Consider the following 20,875-nt stretch of genomic DNA (forward strand, 5'->3'; position numbering starts at 1 on the left):
AGGGAAAACTCGACCCCGATGCTTCGCGCAGTCGGTCGATCACCTCCGGATGAACTGCGGGGCCATATGGTTTGCAGAGATTGCAGGGCCATTTTGCCCACTGCCTCCATGTGTGTGTGTGTGTGTGTTTGTGTGTCTATGTTGTCAAATTCAAGGTTCTTTTACCGTGCCCAGAGTTAGAAGGTGTTGAAGTTTTTATCGACAAATCGATGGATAACTAGCACAGGCGTCGGTTTCGTACAGACTCCGAAGCGTTGTCGATCAAAAGGGTTGCTTGGATTGGCGCTTTTTTCCTCTCTCAAGGTCATTATGCGTCATTCGGCAGTAGGAAAATCGAACCATCGAATTACCCATGTAACATGATCTCATGACTGTGTCGTAAATGACGCAGCAGTTTCCTTGGGATGGAGTGCTTTTCAAACTTTTAACAAAACAAAAATCAAGCTTAAAACACCGATATTGAATGCAAAATTAATTCAAATTAATTTAATGACTTCACTCCGAACCCAACCTAGTCAACGATGCAATTAGCAACATGCAAACATTGGCCAATTTAATTAGATTACACCTCTTTGCACAGTTTACCTCTTATCTGATCCCCTTTTCGAACAACAACAACAACAGTCACCTAAAGGCAGACAGCGAGCTATTCAATTCGCAACACCCTTTTCCCCTGCGATCTGTTGTGGTTTATTTTTCAAATATGATGTCGCATACGCTACCGAACACCACCGAACGTTTGGAACATCTGTTTGCAAACACGAACAACGGGCGGGTTTAAAAATAGCGTAATTCCCCACGCCAGCAGCCAAACACAACCAGCCCAGCCAGGTCAGTTCGACCAGATGGGGATGTGTCAATGGAAGAATTATTTTAAAAAGGGCCCCCGGGTGGTGCTGAACCCCAGGCGATAAATTCTGTTCGCTTTCGGGACGGTGTGACATGTGCCAGGGAGCGTTATTGTTTTATACAGTTGGTGGAAGAAAAAGCATTCCCCGACACAGTGCGCCGTTTAAACATTTCAACTACACATTGTTTTTGTTTAAAATATCACAACATTTACATTCTTTTACATTCACAGCAAACCGTTTGTAATGAGCATGCTTTCAGTCCTTTTGCAAAAGAAAACCCCCTATGGAGACGCCCAGTACTTCCTATATGTCACCATGCTTGATCGAACCGAAAACACGACGCGTGCTACATCAAACACTCATTTCTCATGTATATGGTAGGTAGGTTTGTGTAATTCATAAATACAACTTTATTCTGTAACAATGAAATATTAAAACTGAAAAAACACTGCAAAAACGACGCACAACATAATTAACATGAATATCAAAAGCGCCTTGCGCCGGATTTAAGAGACGTTAAAATTTGTTCGATTTCATCCCTCACAAAACACCCCTTACGTACGTGGCTGGGGAAGCGGGTTTAAGTATTGAACGATCATGTGATGGCGCGTTTTTTTATGTTTGTTTACGGACGAGATAATACACACGATAACAACGTGGATGGGAGCGTGCACGTTTCCCTAAAAGTGATTGTGTGATGTGTTAGACACTTAAATTTTGTGTGTTGTTGAAGAGGAAGTTCTAAAATGTTTAGAAGCGGTAATTTCGTAACCGCATGCACGCTTTCCTTAACAGCTAACAGCAAACTAACAGATTTATAGTTCAACACAAAGAAAAAGAAACTAAACGTGACAAATCAAATAATAACTTAATCACTAAACAAGCAGCTAGCTCGTTCGATGTGATCTACAGTAGATGCCCTGACGCTGTTTTTTGTTTAAATAAGTGATGTTGACGACTTTCCGTGTAAAAAAGGTACAACAGATTCGAGTACAGCGAAAAGCGCTCCTTTCGCTGTGACGAAAGGGGAAGGAAAATGCATTACAGGAGCGCATTGCCGGGAGTGTCCGTTTTGTTTACGAGTACAGCGTCTTTTCGACCCACTCGTCCATGCTGAACGTGGCCTGGTTTGTACCGTCCGTATCGCGCTCGCGGAAGATTTCTGTACGTCGGGCAGGAAGGGAGATGGAGATCCATTAACTACACAAAACAAAACAACGGCACAATGGACCCCACTCCAACACTTACCGATCATCGTCTTTATCTTGACGGCACACATGATGAAATCATCGAACGGTATCGTACCGCTGCGCGACCCATACCGATGCACCAGCGCGTTCAGGATGCGATTGTTCAGATGGTAGCCGGCCGAGTTGAGTGCCTCGCGGAGCTGGAACGGGCTCAGCCGACCGGAACCCTCCGTATCGTACAGCTTGAACACGGCCTTCCACTTGGCAATGTCCGTCAGCAGCTGCTGGAACTCTTCGAAGCCCAGTTTGCCGGTGTGATCCACATCCAGCATCGCTACCATCGCACGGCACACGTCCTTCGAGAAGCCCTCCGATGAGATGTTATCTGTTTGTGTGTGAGTTGAAGGGAAGAAACAAAACAAAGGAGTATATTAGTGCTAGGGTTTGGAGATAGAAAAGCATAGAAAGGCCCATTTAGAACGGCTACAGTAAGAAACAGAGGGGGCAGACTACTAGAAAGGATTGATCACGCTTGGAAGTGGTGGTACGACTCGTTGCACGATGATGATCGCTACAGGACTATGCTACAGAAGACACTGTGTGCTGATTCGTTACCTGTAGAACGCTGGAAGAAGATTAATGGGATATTACGGATAGCGATTTGCAAACAAGAGACTTTACAGAAGTGGGTGTCAATAACCTACTCAAAAACAATTGCTGGGGAAAATCACATTTTTCCATTTGAGAATGTCTTTGGTTCAGAACAATTTTAAAACATCAAACAAGCATGCTTAAAAGGGTCACAACATTCAATTGAAAGATGCTTGAGCTTGGTTTGAATGTTCCAATATAGTCCTCTTGGTTAATTTCCAAAGGTTCTTCAGATTTTTTTTTACACAATTTAGACTCCAAAAGCTTTAATCGAGCAGCAGTAAGCATCTTTTCAAACACAAAATAACAAAAGAAGAGAAAACAAAACTCACTATTAGCATGTGAGTTGGTACTACTTTTACCTGCCAAAACCAGCCAGCTTATATACTTTACAGTGCGCAATAATTTCAGCAAACTGCAATGTTTGATGGAACTTCCGAACACCGCCACAGAAATAGTTAAATGTAAATTAGGACGGAAGGAAGGTGAATAAAGTGTATGATTTGAAGCGTTAAATTCTTTTCGTTTGAATGACGAATTTAAAAAAGGTAAAATTGAAAATTAAGAAAGAATGATGAATGCACGTTTCATGAAAGTCCTATTGGAATTCCCCTTGAGCCTTGAGAAACAGGTGCCATAGAGTCCAATTCCCAGAATGTATAAGTAATTTCCTATCAGAAAGAGCAAAGAAAGTGTCCCAAAACTATCTCTGATCTCCAATAGGAATTTCCCTTGAGCCTGTCCCAAAAAGGTGTCATAGAATTCCCATCATGTATAAGTCATTTCCTATAAGAAAGAGCAAAGAAAGTCTCCCAAAACTACCCCTAAACGCCTGAAAACCCCTGTAAATTATAAATTATTCAATGAACATTCATTTCAACTAATTAATTTATCGTTTTGAGACCATTATAGGTTGACTATTAACGACAGATTGAGCGATCATATATAAGAATACCTAGTTTTTTTTTTTTTTTTTAAATTAAATTACATGTGTCCGATTCGTCTCTAACGCTTAAACTCTTAACAGACATTTTTATAAAAAAAACAACATTCGCCACATCGTAAGCAGCGATTTCCCTTGCCCACGTGTCCCTAGAGATAGTCTAAAATTAGAGAGCTAACTATACACAACAATAAATGCTTCTGCTACCCACACACGCACCCACACTGGACTGTTTTTCGCGCCAAACCATTTCAAACCAAAAACCAAAAACATTGGAATGCAAAACACAAAGCAGATATACACCTTTGCTTGCTGTGCGCGTGAACGATTCTGTTTAGTGCAAAAGTCACATCGAAGAAGAAAAAAAACACATTCCCAGCAAGACGAAACATAAAAGCAGTGTACAGAAAATACACACAAACACGCAAATACGCACACAAAAGCTTGAGTCTGTTAGTACAAACCTGGAAAGAAATGGTAGAAATTGAAAATTAAAGGCCCTACTTGCAGTTGCAAGCCAGTTTTAAGCAGTCCCATTGAAACGAGTAGTCTTTCTAACCTTCTTTAAGAGATTTTTGATGCTTGATACGCCTTACAGAAGCGCTTTTTGCTTCATCATTAACCAATTTTTGCTGATAGTAACTCCGACAGTCTCGCAACCTTTAACTGCCAATAACAATCGTCCTTTCTCTAACCCTAGTCTAACCTTATTCCTCGCCAATGGCACAACATCCTTTTCTATTCCATTCCAAAGACTAAAAAACACACCCAATAAAAGCTCCACCCAAAAGACGGGCCACCTCCGCCACCCACTGAATGGAGGATAGAAACAAAACAAAAAAAAAAAAGACAACGAAACAGTATACAAATTGCATTTACTCTCACCATGCAGCGGCTGGTTCGGTACGATTTGGCTTTCCAAATTGGCCGGCCCGGAAGGATGTGTACCGCCGCCGCCACCACCGTCGCCGTCGCCGCCCAGGACGCCCTTGCAGCACATGTTCAGCAGCATGCTGAGCAGATCCTCGATGCCGCCGCCGGGACCGGCCGGGCCGGCTTCCGCGTTCTGCTGCGATGCGTACGTCTGCCGGTTCAGCCCGTTCAGGGAGGACGTTTTGGGTAAATCTAGTGGAAAGCCACACACAGGACCAGAGGCATTCCGGGAATCACGCGGTGGTTGTCGATTATGGCCGCCGGAAGAGAGGTACACGCCGGTTGATTTGTGTTGGTTTTTGTTGCGATGCGTTGTGTGCGTTTTTTTTATTGGAGGCGTGTCGTTGGAAGGTTCGTCGCCATCAACAAACCACGCCACAGTTACGCCGGATATCGATGACCGTGTTGAGTGGTTATTGGGTTGATGGGTGGGAGACACACACACACATACATACCGTCACGAGTAACAGATAGTTTGTTAAGTGATAGGGAAAGGAGGAGATTGAAGGTAGGATGGATGGAGTGTTAATGTATGTGTGTATTGAATGTTAAATGGAAACGTACGATTAGTTAGTGTAGTACGACACGGGGCAGTTGAGGTTGAGGTAAGAAAAGTCATTATGAGACGATTATAAAAATACGAATACGAAAAAAGAAAAGAAGACACAAACACAATAAGAGAAATCGTTTCACAACACAGACTTCATTTCACAGACTTAATCTAAGGTAGAAGAAGAATCGTTAACGTCCACCTCTTATGCTGACGAATACAAGTCGTTGAAATGGAGTTAAGGGTTACAACCACAAAGAAACTCAATAACATTCACATTAATTTAACATTCAACAGGGCGGTCCCGTGGTACAGTGGTCAACGCGAACGACTCAAAAACATGCCCATCATGGGTTCAAGCCTAGAATAGACCGTTCCCCTATAGCAAGGATTTTGACTATCAGATATCAGATTATTACATGGTAATGAATTAAGTCCCAATAGCCTGTATAGCCCGGCATGTGTCCACGTAGGACAACAATCTAACAATCTTAATCGCTCGAAATACTAAAATTAGTTGTAGTTCAGGAATATTGTGTATTTAAATGACTTGTATTCGAAAACAAAAGGAAGGATCCAAAAGCGTGCAACAGTTACTAATTTATCTGAGTTTTAAGGCTTGTTATATAATTAGAGTTTTCAATTTTGTTCTCTAAATGATAATTTAATTTATAACTCAACGATCCTACCGGTTTAAATTTATCGAAATCACGTGTGTGTCCAGTGATAATATAACATTAATTTCTATCATCATATTATAAATACCTACTTAAACCTTCACGTAACACAATTAATGAGTATTATAAATTTAAGTTAATAAAGATGAGTAAAAGGGTTAAAAAGTAAAAAAAAACACTACCTTCCAAGCAATGGTAATGAATGTAATAGGAAACGTGTTATCCACGTGCGACATTCTACTTCTTCCCGAATTAATTCTTATCTAAAATACTATTCTAAATAGCTTCTAGTAACACTATCATGATAAATGTTGCAATAGCAATAATTGTTTTACTACCACTAAACAATTCGAGATACGAACCATTGAAGACGACACAATTCGACTCGATTTGACTAGAAATTCAATTGTATTAACGCATTTCAACATAAAAAACGAACTGCTTTTTCATGCTGAGAAACTTAATGAAATACCCCCATTTTAAGGTTACAACACGCAAACAATTGCCCACTCGGTGCACATAATATTAAACTACTTGGAAGGATGTGACGGAGACGGTAGGATAGGTAAATATAACGCGATTTGTATACACTCCTCGACATCCCCAGCGGGGAAGCGACGGAGAAGGACACTTACCATCACGGAAGGAATGATCGAGAATGCGCTTCAGCTCGACCCAGTCCACTTCACCGTCCGCTCCGGCAACGTCCAAAAACAGACGCTCCATGGCTTGCCGTTGCGGAGACGGTTGGACGTAGCCGGGCACATCGGGCGCAATCTGCAAGCCAAAGAGAGCGAAGTATTAGTAAGCGTCCACCAACATCCACACATGTGTCTACCACTTACCCGATCATCGAGGTCACCGACGCCGACATTATCATCGTTTTCCATCATGCTGTTGGCAGTTTCGGAGAACACGCGAATGATGAACTCGCCCTCCTCGTTCGGCTCGAACGTGGACGGCACGATCACGTACGTCCCGGGCGGCAGCTTAAACCGGCAGCTCACCTCGCGCAGATTAATGAACGCAGGCGACCGGGCCGCCGACGCATTGTACTTAAAGAAGTTCATCTTCAGCGGTTTCTGCGCGAGATCTCGCTCCGTTACGCGGTACACGGCGAACCCGATCGTGAGGCACTCCACGCCCATGTTGCGCCGCGAGCGACGGTTCTTCTGCAGCAGCGCAATGATCACCGTGCAGTTGCCCTCCTCGTCGTCCTCGTCCGGATCGTCCAGCCGGATCACGTACTGCGGGTTGTGCCAGAACGTGTCGAGATAGTTACGGCAGCCGCCCGCCGTAGTGCCGACCGCCCATTCGCCCTCAAACATCGACATCTCCCAGCTGATCTTGCCCCGCGTCATCTCATCGTCGCTCAGCGAGTCCGGGCTCAAGTTGCAAATCTCCATCCGGTCGAAGTAGCGCGTAAAGTCCCGATACGACATCCAGAACTCTCCGTCGTGGTCAAAGTTTAGCCCCAGCTCTTGCTTCTGCTCGTCCGGGATGTAGCGCCACTCGGGCGACTTGTCGCTCCACGGCCCGTTCCACTCCGCCTCATTGCCCCACGGGTTGCGCAGCCGGATCAGCGGTATCTTGCCCGACCGGCCCGGCGTCTCGATGTCCACCAGCTGAATCTTGGTGATCGAGTACGCGTGCCCCCGGATCAACCCTTCCGGCGTTTCCGCCTCGAGCACGTGCGGGTCCGCCTCAATGCTGCAGCCAAACATCGAGTTGCGCTTGAAGCCCTTCTCGATGATTTCGAACAGATTCGGTGGCGTTTGGTCCTTCAGGTCGTACATTTCCGCCACACCGCCGGTAAAGTCTTCCATCGCCTCGCACGTAGTGCCACCGCGCAGTGACTCATACGACCCGTGCAGCTTGGCGTACGCCTTCTCCAGCAGCGCGCTCCAAAACTCGTTCTGCTCCGACGATCGCATGTAGATCAGCTGCCCGCGGTACGTCGGCAGCCGATCGTCAATCACCACATCGACCCACTTGCCGTACTGCCAGAACCGGAAGTGAAACACACCGGCATACCCGTCCTCGAAGCTGTTATCCTCCGGCACGACGCGCAGGAACATCTTGTGGTCCTGCGTCAGGTTGGCACAGGCGGCCAGCAGCCAGCAGTCGCCCAGCTCACCCTGCTGCACATCAAACCGCGAGAAACCTTCCACGAAGAACTCGGGCCCGTCGCAAATTTCGTGCGGACGCAACCATTCGTAATGGCGGTCGGGGCGCTTCGAGTACATCAGCGAGGAGGCGGACGCCGGGAACTCGGGATCCTCGAACAGCGTACCATTGTCGAGGCACTGCTGGCGAATCTGGTAGAAATCCTGCACATCGAAGCTGGACCGCTGTCCGGCGTTGCGGTCTCCGAGCTGGAAAGAGGGAGAAAGAAATTGATTAGAAGTTTGCAAAAGACAATTGGAAATTTTGAAAGAATCTCATCGAATCGACTGTTTCTAAACATTCTAACCCGATACACATGATTTTGGTTCTGTTTGCTTGCTGAGGGCGTTCGAGGTAATCGACGACCGTGTACGGGACAGTGTCGAACGCTTGTGTTGTGAGTAGAATGATGATTATGATGATAATGATGCTGATGGTGACGATGTCTGTAACACTGTGGATGTCTTCCAGAGTGAAGCATCGTAACACGACTCACACACATGAAACTGTTAATGCCATGCTTTTACACTAGTAGGGCAACACAGAAATCAGTTGTATCCTTCCTTCAACCGAATATCCCCGCTGAGATTGCATTAGCATCCCGCAGAGCCCCCCAACAGCTTCGAACTTGTTCCTGCCAACTCTGGGTTATTCAATCCGTTTCTTGACCTCCCAACGGATCGCAACAAAAGAGAGAGTTTACCTCCGCTGTGACATCCTTAAACTTGTTCCGCCTTCGACGACCGTAACGCCCGAAGCGTGGCAACACTTCCGCCACATTCAGTATGCGTCCCTCCACCACGCTCTGCAGTGTCGTCGTCGTACCATGCTTTTCAAGGGCATGCTTTTTCCCCGCTGCTCCAACGGGCAGAATGTCCGGAATGTCCCTTACCGGGGCAGCACACTCCTGCCGGCTAACCACACCGACCCGACACGTTTTGTCACCCATAAGAGAGATTGATTTTAATGGGTTTAACATACGATTTTAAGCGAAATTTTTCTTCACAAATTCAAACAATCCTCACTACTGTTGCACTATATGCTTGCACCTTGGTTAAACCTTTCCCCGTTGCATGCTGCAACGAAACTGTGGCCAGCCTGCAACCCGTGGCAGTGTACCAACGCCAATCACATTTGCCGACACAACCATATCCTTTCTCTTTCCCTAGTTCCCTCCTCCGCCTGCCGTTTGGAAAATGAGGTCGTGGCTCGCTGGGTTGTCTTCCTTTAAGTGCGATAGAGATAGAGCGATTTATCGAGACGAGCAGCACCGCGCAATCAATCACAAAGAAGGGGACGAAGGGGCGAAAGAAGTATTCTTTTTTCTTTGTTTTTTTTCGAAGGAATCGGAGAGTTCGTTTTACGCAACAATTTCTTTGATTGTGGCAAAGGTGAGAAGGTGTATGTAAAGGCAGGTGAGGCGTTTATGCAGCCCGGGGGGAAAACTTTAGCAATTAAAAGCCCGATGGTGCTGATTGGGGAAGTATGAAAAGTTTTTGCCCAGCGGAGCCTGGTAGTGCGAGGAACCCCGCGTACGCTATTGCAAGGAGTAATTTAAAAATTATTAAATGCACTCATTTCAAGCGAACAAACTAGCCATTTTGAGTTTAAACACCAGTGCAGGTAGGAGGGATTAATTATACTTAATCAGATAATAAATAACATTCTCCTGACAGTAGGTGACGAACCTTGTTTTTCGATTATAGACCACTTTCAACCTTGTAATTGTGTGTTTGCTTTTTATCGAATTCTTGTCCAAATTGATGGCCCAACGCTAAACTAGTTCGATCAGTTTTCATCGACCTTCGCCGCCGTGCACTGATGTGCCAAATGGAAACAGTTTTCTTTTCGAAGGCCGTCACGAACGGATTTATAAGCAGCAAAGCTGCTCGTTGTGTTTGTGCGATAGTTACGGTTAGTTTGCATTGGAATGGCATACACGTTGTTTGTGGGAGCAGCTGGAGAACCGGTGAAGGTGACTGATTCAGTCGGTACTGCTCCACTGGTGAGATGCTAATGTGATACTGATGCTGCTGCTGCTGCTACGGTACGGTTGAGTGGTTTGTTTAGATTTATCATTTTACCACCACTACCACCAAACGCTTCTATTTACCCACCAACCAGTGAAGCCGGTTTCAGCGTTGTTTTCGTGGGAAGATGGGAAGCGAAAACAGCGGCCGTAGCGAAATATGCGCCACCGCCACTGAACGGCACTGACATTGAACGATCTAACCTGGGAAGATCACAACCTTGATGATCAAAAAAGATCGCCGCTCCTCTCCCTCATCATACTTACCACCTTCATGTTCTTAATGCTCGGCAGGAAGCGCTTCGTGTCCGTTTCTTTCTTCACGAACATCTCGTTGATGACGCTGCCAATGTACTCGGTGGCGGCACTGGTGATGGCCTGACCGGCCGCATCGAACAGCTGCTTGCCGGCCCCGCTCAGGAGGCCCTGGAGGCGGGGAAATGATAAGCGTGGTTGGTTAAAACGGGGCTCCAGTTCGTTCGATGTCGTTCGCCCAATTACCTTTAGCTCGTCCATGCTGATGAAGGCTGATTGTCCGGGGCCGGTGGTGGAAGCGGTGGAGACGGAGAAGGAGTCGGTGGAAGCGCTATTCTATTCCGTCTGGAACACGCGAACGTTCTCCAGGTGGGGGGACAAAACAGTAAGTGTTCTCTGTACGCAATAAATGGTTGTTAGTGGTGTTAGCATGGCGTGCTTTGTGTAATGTAATTGGAGTTTGATAAAAGACTTGCACGGGCTATTATTTAATATTCGAAACAGTGACGACTAAGGCCTCAGGTATCCGTTGTCAGGGAGACGATCAACTATATGAGGTTGAGGTCTTTTTCAGCATAAAGGATATGGATATAGATCTCAACATTGATACAAGCCAATAAAGCCTCTTCAAGCACCTTGAAGTACATGCTCCAGACAAGCATGTTTTTGCTTTCTCCACTCAAAACCCTCATCAAACACATCCCACAACTGCACTGAACCAGCTCCAACAACTATACTATCACCTCTACAACCGTACTGTAAATATCTTGTGCGTGATGTTTTGATTAAACACAAACATATTCAGTGTAGCTGAGTGTATTACAAAAGCCAAACAGAAGCACCATCACTCAACAACGTCTGGATGTTGCATTTGCACTCCATATCGCTATTTGTGTACAAATAATCCAATGCCGGCGCCGGCATTTAAACCATGCCGTAGAATCAATACCACTTTATCATCTTGTGGCAACAACAACACGTGGCGTAATCGATTGGTCGCGTGCGTGAACGTGCGATAAGGTAGTCGGAATTCCGAAAAAAAGCGAGACTTTGCGTCGCTGATATCTTTTGGATCAGGTTCTTATCTTATCTTAATTTTATAACGTCTCATTACCTAATCCATTCAGTGGAATATAATGACAATGTAACAATCTATATAGTTCTTTGAACCATATACTACAATTAGTTGATTTATGGGCAATTACAGCCCGACGCGCTTCTTGCTTGTCTCGGGACGCTTTGTAGTACAATTCGCAACACGTATCATGCGACTTATTGTTGATCATAAGCTCATGTTGCTACTGACTAATCCATTCGTACTGGTGATAATTATAACTCGTGACTGCCATCGTGTGTTTGTTCGCTGGAGCACACACACCCCGTAGTCAGTCACCACGGCGAGCGCGAGTGATGAACTAAGGGTGGAAGCATTTCCAGCACGCCTCGGCGGCACTCAGCATCGATCCACCCCTACCAGCCTGTCTGGCCGCTGCGCGTAACTGCCCTGCCCAAACACTCAACGGCTTGCGAGGGGGTGCAAGGAAATCGTTTTAACCTTCAACTCCCGCTGGAATATGTAGGGGGAAAGCAGCAGTGTAAGCAAACCTAGGCCGAGGGTGACACATTTCCGTTTCCGAAATTCCAACATCAGCTCCGGAAAAAAAGCATAAAATGGGGATCGTTTCTTGTGGTGCGTGGTGGTTGAATTTACTTTTTGAGCAGAACTCACACATCCAAAAAGAGCTCTGGTTTTGTGTTTGAGATAAAGAAAAAAAATATGACCCCCCTGTGCCGATTTTGGGGGACGCGTGATGCCTATAAATAAATTCCACTCTAGAGACAGTTCTTTACACGCACATTGCGAAGGAGAGTCTTTCACAGTTGGAAGTGTTTGTTTCGCTTCAAGAATCTTATTGGGGTGCCGTGATTCTAGTTGGAAAGCCGCCCGTATTCCCGTCCCGTACTCATTCTCTTGTTGCTTTCACTAATTCACACAACAGCAGCTCGTCAACCCTTCTAATGACAGCTGATTTGTTTACATGCTGAGCTTTCACCAACCAGGGCAGCAACGGCACATTCAAAGCCTGCTAGCGCACACGTTTCGTTGCCACGGGCCAGAGCCCTAGATTCTTTTTGAACGTATCATCAGCCTGCTGCAGCATTATGACACCCATTGCTAATCGTTTTGGATTTATTCCAACAACATTCCACACTGTTCTATTGGTGGTGGAGCTCGGGATGACATCATCTATAGCGCGCACCCTCGGGGCTGAGAACGGTATTAGCTGGGGCAGTGCGAAAGAAGCAACACAAAAATCCCATAAACGGCAAAGGCAGAACGTCATCACTGTTTTCAGCTGGAAACGGAATTCAAGCACTACGCCCGGATTACACATTCCACATTTTTGATAACTCCACACAAGATATCACGTTATTTTTGCGTTTTTATAGTGATTTTCATTTACCCGAACAATTCACACTCTATTTAAGACACACTCTTGTACGCCAGCTCGCAGAACCACCGAACGGAGAGCAGCAGCTGCCAAACAACAACAGCACACACTGAACCTAACCTCACCGCTGCGGTGAGCAACAAACTCACGTACCCAGCGAGACTACCCAAGCAACGTTTCGTGGATGATTCACGCGTCCAATAAGCGTCAAATAAGATGTGTTAAATCACGCCTTACGAACGTGGTGAACGCAGAGAATTTCTTTATAAAGACGAATAGAGGAATGATAATTAAAAGTTTTTTTCCACATTTATTCGTAATTTTAATGAAAAAAAAATATTTAAATGCTAAGATGCATTTTTATGAAGAAATCCTTTAAAATATGATGTTTGGAATCGGTAATGCTTATACTTCCTAATTGTTTGTGAAATGATTAACATAATTTTGATTGTAAATGATTATATTAAATAACATCGTATCTACCTTATCCAATCAGCCGTTTAACTAATGTCAAATTTGTATGAAATTGAAAGTTCGATGTGTTCCATGAAACAATTTTCCATCACCAGGGTGTATGGTGTTTGAAGAGTACGAAAGGTAGATATTAGGGCCGGTCTCATGGTGCCGTCGGTAACTAGTGCGACTTAATAACATGCCCGTCATGGGTTCAAACCTCATATGCACTATCCTGTAAGTTCACTGGTAGCCAATGAAAAAGGCCTTGACCGACGACGATTTTTTCTCGAAAGAAGAAGACTAATTTTTATATTCGACATTGCTTTAAGCTTGCTCAGAAAACTAGATAATTATTATTTAATTTAAATTGTTTTCTATTGCTTGTACGAAAAATCATTGCAAAGTAAATTTTACAAACATACGGGAACGGTGCTTGGGTTCAAATATTTCTGATTTTGTTCGCTGGGAAGTACTACATGTCAGCTCCCAAGCGAAATTTTTAGGGAATAATGAACACAAACTCATGCCATCCTTTTCTATTCATCAGCCCTACTCTCTCACACGTATCGATGAACTTTTACACATCTCTTTGTTCATTGTACTATATTTGAAGGGTTTAAAAGTGATAGATAACAATTCATGTTCATGAAGTAGTTATGGTCAAATGTTAATGGTGTATGGTTTGTACCATGGTCGACCTGAGTTCATTTCCATTTTTATTGTTTTTATTGATGATTTAAAGTTTTATTTAATTTTTAAAACATCCAGCTCCAATAACCTCAAACCGATTTACTCATTGTTAGAAATGCGTGTTTAATAGTTAATCTGTTATTTTTATTGTTTAATTTATTTCTTTTAATTTATTTAGTATCAGTACCCCTTCATACAACCAAACCAGTAAATAGCACGATAATGAATAATAATATGGTGGCGCAACTGGCAAAGTGATTCGAAGTAGAACTAGCAATGTGGTTGGTAGCATCAAGGATGAAGCATGAGCATGAATTGGAACATGAGTGGAGGGAGTGAATCCCGAATGTTCATTTCTATTTTTAGCTCTTTTTGCATGGGTTCATCTTTCACGTGTGTTCACTATCCCCGAAAATGATCTGTATTTCGTTGGTCTTTTCGGGGATAATTCGTTAACGAATTATCCCCGAAAAGACCAGCGAAAACCAGCGTGGTCGGGAGCTTGGGCTGTGTTGACAAACACGACAACCTGCGCAATGTTAGGGCGCGCTCTGACGAACCACATGTGCAATTGAGGGAAATTATTTAGTTTTTTAAATTGTGTCACAAAAATGTGTTTTTTTCTTTTTCTATAGCAATGGTTTAAAGCTGGGAGTTCACATCATATCGCTAAAATATTTGAACTTTTAATATTACCCCTTCCTATTCTGAAGGTTTTGCTTCGAAGGAAACGCATGCGCTCGGTGCGTAGAACGTACGCAACGTAACGCATAATATGGTAGGTCTGGTGAGTGTAGTTGAGTGACTGCTTTTAGCATGATTGGATACCATACATTACCAATTACAATAACGACATAAACAGATAATTAAAATCACATCATTGTTATCGGTTTCTAAAACCCACTAATGGAACAAACGTGTTGTACAGCAATCATAACGGAAAAACACAACAATCGAACAACAAAACGGCACATAACTTGCAACGATGAATCATTATTATTTTGCGCATGCTGTTGCAGTTTATGAGCACGAGCACAAGCGAACTAATTATTTTCAGAACTTGGTGAAATTTACTGCATCCCGAACAGAGAACCGTCGCTGGTGTTTTGGAAATGGAACTTGCTTGAGCCGTCAGTACTCCGGCAGGCTAAAAATAGTATTCCTTGGACGTACTACTTTCCTTCCAAGCAAAAACCTTCCATCTGACGGACAGATCGGAGCTGTTTATTGCACTGCCAGTCTGCCAGACGGATTTAAACCCCAACCCCAATCATCCCATCATTCGGCGAAACGCTCATCCCCTTGAACTGAATATGAAATTAGCAAGACGACAAAGAAGCAGACAAGATTTGGTCGGACAGATACGATCGTGTCTCGCTACAATTCACCGCTGAAGGGCATTTTCTGCAAATGGTATTGTACTACTTGAACGGTTGATTAATAGATCCATTCCCCTCTAAACAAGACAGTCGATTCGATTGTGATCCCAGTAAAGCTCTCCCTTCTCCACCCAATTTGATTCTTGACTTACCGGAGAGAACATGCCCTCGGCGATCGGGATGCTGATGGATTGGAATGGAATTTCCTCGCATGAGGCCGCCGCAGGTTCAGCGCCCCGCAGCAGAGCATCGGGAACCGGCGGTGGCAAATTTGGCATCGTATAGTCCATCGGAGAGCCGAACCCGGCAAAGCCCATCGTCGGATAGGGCAGCTGGTTGCCGGCGGACGGGTAACCGGCGCCACTGTCCGGCAGCGCCGGCATCACGTTCGGATTGAACCCATACGAGAGGGATTGGCCGGAGATGGAGGGATTAAGGCTCGAGTAGCCCGAAGAGCCGGGCGTCGGCACGGTTGGCCACTGGGAGGCGGGCGGAGACTGGGCGAACGCGGCCGGATTAATCCACCCGAGACCGTTCGCATTCCAGTTCTTGGGGTAGTGATAATTTTGGTTGTAATATGCCATCGTGAGTTGCTGGGAGGAAGCACAAGGACGGTCAACTGTAAAGGGCAGAACGCCTTATAGGGTAGCGTCGGCCACAAACGGGACGCAAACCGCGAACCGGGTAACCTTCGAAACGCACTCGAACGACGCGCGGAACCGAAACACACACACGTGATACGCGCACGAAACACGCACGGAAACGCGCGGAAGCGGTACGGAACACGGTCGTGCAAAAAGACACACACACACACGCGCGCGCGAACTCTCACGAAAAAAAAATGCTCACGAACCGGAGAGTGGAAGGTCCAACTATAATACACCCTTGCCTAAGCGGCACTAACTACGTCGCATAAGGCACCGTTTGGCACAGTGTTATTTTTATCCTAATCACGCTAATTGCTTGCAAAGACGCACACAGCACAATCGATAACCCGCAGCAAGGGAGAATGTTCTGATCAAAGTAACCACGGAATTCACTGCACTAAAATTTCACTGTAATTCCACCACGAACCGGAAACTGAGCCAGCAGCTGGCAAGCAGCGTTTGTTTACCGAGCGTTTGTTTTGCTCCGTTGTGACTCAATGGCGCTCGCGCTCTCTCTCTCTCTCTTTCTCTCCCCCTCGTACACCTCAAATCTAATGTGTGGTGTGTTGGCAAGTGGCCCGCAAAAGGGTACGATCGTGTATCGAAATTTTTCAGCACGCGCGCGCTCCCGACGTATTGCTCGACTAAACGAACCGAACCCACTGACGGTACTGTTGAACGATGGTCGGCCGCGGTTGTGTTTTGAGTGTTGAGTGGACGCATGCCGTGCCGTGAGTACTTGCAGGGGTTGAGATACTACGGGTGAACCAGTGAGCAAAACAAAAAAAACCCAAACTACTTCGTACAAAAAAGGCAACGGTTACTATGCCCACACAGGTATGAGCCGGTCGTGCGTCTACTGCGGTGTGTAGCGCCCCTCTTTTTCAACACGTGTGTGCGTGGAAGCATCACTCATCCGATAAGGGGGGGGGGGGGGTTTCTCCGGTATGCTAATTTTACGATGCTGCTTTTACCTAGCGTATGTTCCGGGGTGTCGTTAACTCTTGTCTGTCCAGCCCACGCCCACAACGCTGTCCTGTGGCAATTCCCCCAGTCTTCTGGAGACACTGTTTTGTTTAAGAAATTCCCAAACGTCACGACTCCACACTAAAAACCGCTACTCGTGCTTTTTCCCCAAAAAATTACTCATCGCCCAAATCCACCAAGGTGTACATTTCTCAGTGACCGTGAACCGACGTTCAGCCTTCAAGCGTGGTCACACGTCGCTAAAGTCACTGTGGGAAGAAACATTTCGCCTATAAAAACTATTTCCAACTACACTGCATTCTTTCCACGATGTTAAACAGATGTTTTTTTTTGCGTTGGAATTTCACATTTATTTTGTCTTGCTTTCAGGTTACAGCTTAAGTCGACACACGTGTTAGGAGATCGTTTTGTTGGGGGGAGAGGCATTGAGGCATTGGGACACCCCCTCATCCGATCACATCACCCGCACAGTAGCACAGTTTTGTCACACTTCCTTCGGCAAATATTCGCAACATAAATTCTGCCTCCTGCTGCGGCTTCCAGGTGTGCGGAACTACGACGTATCTACCGGGCGGAAGCTTATATCGGGTCACGAGTTCACGCGTGGTCTCGAAATTGGCTTCCGTCTCTACGGGCATGACATTATCGAAGAACGATTTGGGTAAGGATCGGTTGTCGGTAAGCACATGATCGGGAATGGGAAAGACAAGCAGTCTCATCGACAAAAAGCTGGTCCCTTTCGCACGGTGATGCTTCTGCATGAGTCCAATCGTAACGCTGATTTGGGGGTCATCTTCATGCCCTTCATGGTGCGCTAACTTCAGAACGTACTGTGGATTGCTCCAGAAACTATTCTCATCCGATCCACCTGCTGTGGTGGAACGTTTCCACTCGCCCATCTCGGTCACCATTTCCCAAGGATAGCGAGCCGTCAGTTCCTTTCCCATATCACCCGGACACTGATAACACACGCTGACGTCATCAAAATGGTGCACGAAATCTTCAAAATTCATCCAAAACTCGCCATCCTCCTTGACAATGTTCAGCTCTTCCATCTTCTCGTCCCGCACCATGATCCACTCGAGCGAGTGATCGCCCCAGGCACCGCTCCACTCACCCCTGCCCCAAGGATTGCGCACACAGATCAACCTCACATCGACCGCATTTCCCGCACCAAAGTCCAGCATATGCAGGGTCGCATCTAGCCTGGTGACCTTCGTCACCGAGTACTCGTGTTGCGGCACCAAGTTGACTCTTTGCACCCGTTCTCTGTCATTTCCATTAATGCCCGCTGTTATGAGTGATCGGCGAGCCAGGTTGCTTTCCAGCCGTTCGAACAGATCGTCCGGTTCGTTGCCTTTTAGCTGGTAGAACTCGGTAATGCCTCCGGTAAGATCCACCATACCTTCGCGCCCCGTGCCACTATCCAGAGCTTCGTACGAACCGTGCAGCTTGGCGTACGCTTTCTCCAACAGTGCGCCCCAGAATTCGTCCTTGTCGGAGGAGCTGATGAAGAGGAGCTGATTGTTCTTGCCAACCGGCAAACGATCGTCCACTATAACCTCCACCCATTGGCCATACTGCCAGAAGCGAAAGTGAAACAGCCCCGCATAGTGATCGGGCTCGAACTGTCCATTGTCCAGCGGGACGACACGCTCGAACAGTTCCTGATGGGAGGTGAGCGCGGAACAGGAAGATATGAACCAGCAGTTACCGATGATGCCCTGGCGCACGTCGAACCGTGAGAAGCCCTCGGTGACAAACTTGGGCGAAGGAACAATTTCGCCCGGCCGTTTCCATTCGAATTCACGCTCCCCTTTCTTGGGAGGATTTGAGTGGTAGATCGAGAAGTTGTTTGCGGGAAATTCGGGATCCTCAAAAAGGGTACCTTCCGCTAGGCAGCGATCTCGAAGTGTTTGGAAATCTTTCACTGTCGGTTGATTCTGAAAAAGATTGGGCAAAATTAGGACACACAAAACTTAACCGATGCGTTCCTATTTCTTACCTCGAATGCATCAAGATCCGTGTTTGATCTACAATCACTTTCAGAAGCGATGGAACTAGATGAGTGCCCGTGATCGCTATCATCCTCCGCCGACTCTAACCACCAGCTAATGAAATGCATCGCACGAACTGGCGCAAAGTGTCGTGCTGGTCTGAAATTCCACACGCAACACCTTTCCAACGACTAAACCGCATCCGTACGGGTTGAAGGCGTTTTTAAAGGCATGAGCCTCCGTTTTATCTCATCGCGTGCCTTCATTATACAAGAGCCAGACAGCAACAATCTGGTTTAATTCTTCGTTTTTTACTCACTTCTTAACCATTCGCAGTGGGGGAATGTCCCGCGCCTACGAAGCTGGTTTAGCACGCTTACATTGCCGTACTGTGAACTATCACTTCGGGGTATTAGGAGGAGGGGAGCAATGGAGCGGATTGCCTTACGGACAGGTGCATTTCCAGCAAACAGGGTAAATCCTAAAGATGAATTAGTTTGACACAAAATCAGATAATCGCATCTCGCCATCACCCGTGGACGAGGGAGTGTCATGAATCATGTGAAGTGGGCATTTGAGGAGTCCTATTCTACCTCCTTGCTAGTTTATCAATGGATTCTTGAGGAGGCTTATAGTGGCTGTGTATAGGCGAGTGACAAAAAGCCTTCAATTTACACTTACTGTCCTCCCTTTGGCATGTTAATCAGTTCCCATGGAATTGTCATAATCTAGGAATAAGTTCGTTGTGGGTTCAAAATCGCAAATCAAATACCTTGGTACGAGGGTACTAATCAGATAATTTAAGACATGTTTAATAAGAAGCAAGAGAAGGTTGAGCCACAATAATTGATGTGTTAATTTAAAGAACTTACTGTCACGCTTCGATTACTTTACTTCACATTGATGACCTCTGAGGATATATCTTGAAGAAATGTATGATCCAACAGATATATACGGCTTCAAATGTCGCCCGGCAGCAAAGGACGTATTTTCGGAAACTCCTTGGTTTTCACTATGACTTCGGAGGATAAGACTTGAGATGTCCAGGCACTACTCCACAACAAAAACGACATTGCCGTTCGCAACCAAACAAGCCTTGCCTACTGCGTTAAATTGTTCTTCAATTTGCTCATTACGGCCATAAACGTCAAACGGTACAACCAGTCGGCATTGGTGGTAAAATACATCAACACAACACAAAGGAGGGTTTACATTCACGGTTTGTTTGTCATTATTTGTTTATTAGTCAGTTATGATAAGATTCCTTACAACATTCTTTCTATCTCTCTCGCTCTCTCGCTGTCTGTCTCCTTCTCCCTCATGCTCGCTCCCTCTTTCATTGGTGAGCGGGTGGTTTCCTTTCTGGATGGGGGGTTTCGGCATAATGTATGTACGACTCTTCTGCTTATCTCTGGTGTTGCTGCAAGTGTACTGTTTTGTTGTTGTTTCGTCTATCTGTGTGTTTGTGTTTTTGGTAAGTGTGTACTTTGTTGTTTTTTTTTTCCTTTTCGTTTGATGCATCCTTTTGTGTTGTGCATCTTCACAATTCCTGTACCGTCCAGTATTAACAGTGTGTTTGTGTGTGTAAGTTTTTCTCCTCTTTCCATCGCTTCCTTTCGTTCGTTCATGCTGTTCGAATGTTTCTCTTCTTCTTCTTCTTCTTCTCTGTCGAGTCGTAAAGAATCCATCCTTCCCCGCTTTCCTCTCATCGTGTTCATTGAGACACTCAGTCGTTTTCCTATTAGTACTGGTAGTTTTGTGTATGTGTGTGTGTGTGTGTTCGTATGTTTTGTTTGTTGTCTTTCAGTTTATTTTTATTTTTTTTGTTGTTTTTCCTTTTTTTACTCTTCTTTTTTTACATAAATATCAATAAATAAATAACATTAATATTTTTGTTTTGTTATTTTTTTCATCTTCTCGCCATGCGCTGTTCCTTTCCTTTCGTTTACGATCACGATTCCCAATAATGTCTACCCTGCCGCATATTCCCCCGGTTTTTACCCCTGACCTGCAAGTTGCAT

General features: G+C 45.5%; 2 protein-coding genes across 4 annotated transcripts; both read right to left on the reverse strand.

Annotated features, from left to right (window-relative positions):
* Window positions 1-1,243: 1,243 nt before the first annotated feature.
* LOC121600553 (calpain-A-like) lies at window positions 1,244-16,652 on the reverse strand. 3 transcript variants are annotated; one of them, XM_041929250.1, is made up of 8 exons: window positions 12,711-12,827; window positions 10,492-10,641; window positions 10,258-10,416; window positions 6,641-8,170; window positions 6,431-6,572; window positions 4,521-4,760; window positions 2,100-2,426; window positions 1,244-2,013 (listed from the first exon to the last, which is right to left on the reverse strand). In XM_041929250.1, exons 2-8 carry the CDS (start codon window positions 10,504-10,506, stop codon window positions 1,928-1,930), a joined length of 2,499 nt encoding a protein of 832 aa, XP_041785184.1. In that variant the 5' UTR covers window positions 10,507-10,641; window positions 12,711-12,827; the 3' UTR covers window positions 1,244-1,927. The 3 variants fall into 3 exon arrangements, with proteins under 3 accessions (XP_041785184.1, XP_041785182.1, XP_041785183.1); XM_041929248.1 differs by lacking the exons at window positions 10,258-10,416; window positions 10,492-10,641; window positions 12,711-12,827 and adding an exon at window positions 15,376-16,652; XM_041929249.1 differs by lacking the exons at window positions 4,521-4,760; window positions 10,258-10,416; window positions 10,492-10,641; window positions 12,711-12,827 and adding an exon at window positions 15,376-16,652.
* Window positions 16,653-17,198: 546 nt separating this feature from the next.
* LOC121599688 (calpain-B-like) lies at window positions 17,199-19,907 on the reverse strand. The gene is made up of 3 exons (XM_041927706.1): window positions 19,727-19,907; window positions 18,863-19,335; window positions 17,199-18,800 (listed from the first exon to the last, which is right to left on the reverse strand). The coding sequence occupies exons 2-3, from the start codon at window positions 18,980-18,982 to the stop codon at window positions 17,304-17,306; spliced, it is 1,617 nt and encodes a 538-aa protein (XP_041783640.1). The 5' UTR covers window positions 18,983-19,335; window positions 19,727-19,907; the 3' UTR covers window positions 17,199-17,303.
* Window positions 19,908-20,875: the final 968 nt, after the last annotated feature.

This window comes from Anopheles merus, chromosome 3L, assembly GCF_017562075.2.
Source record: "Anopheles merus strain MAF chromosome 3L, AmerM5.1, whole genome shotgun sequence".
NCBI classification, from domain to species: domain Eukaryota; kingdom Metazoa; phylum Arthropoda; class Insecta; order Diptera; family Culicidae; genus Anopheles; species Anopheles merus.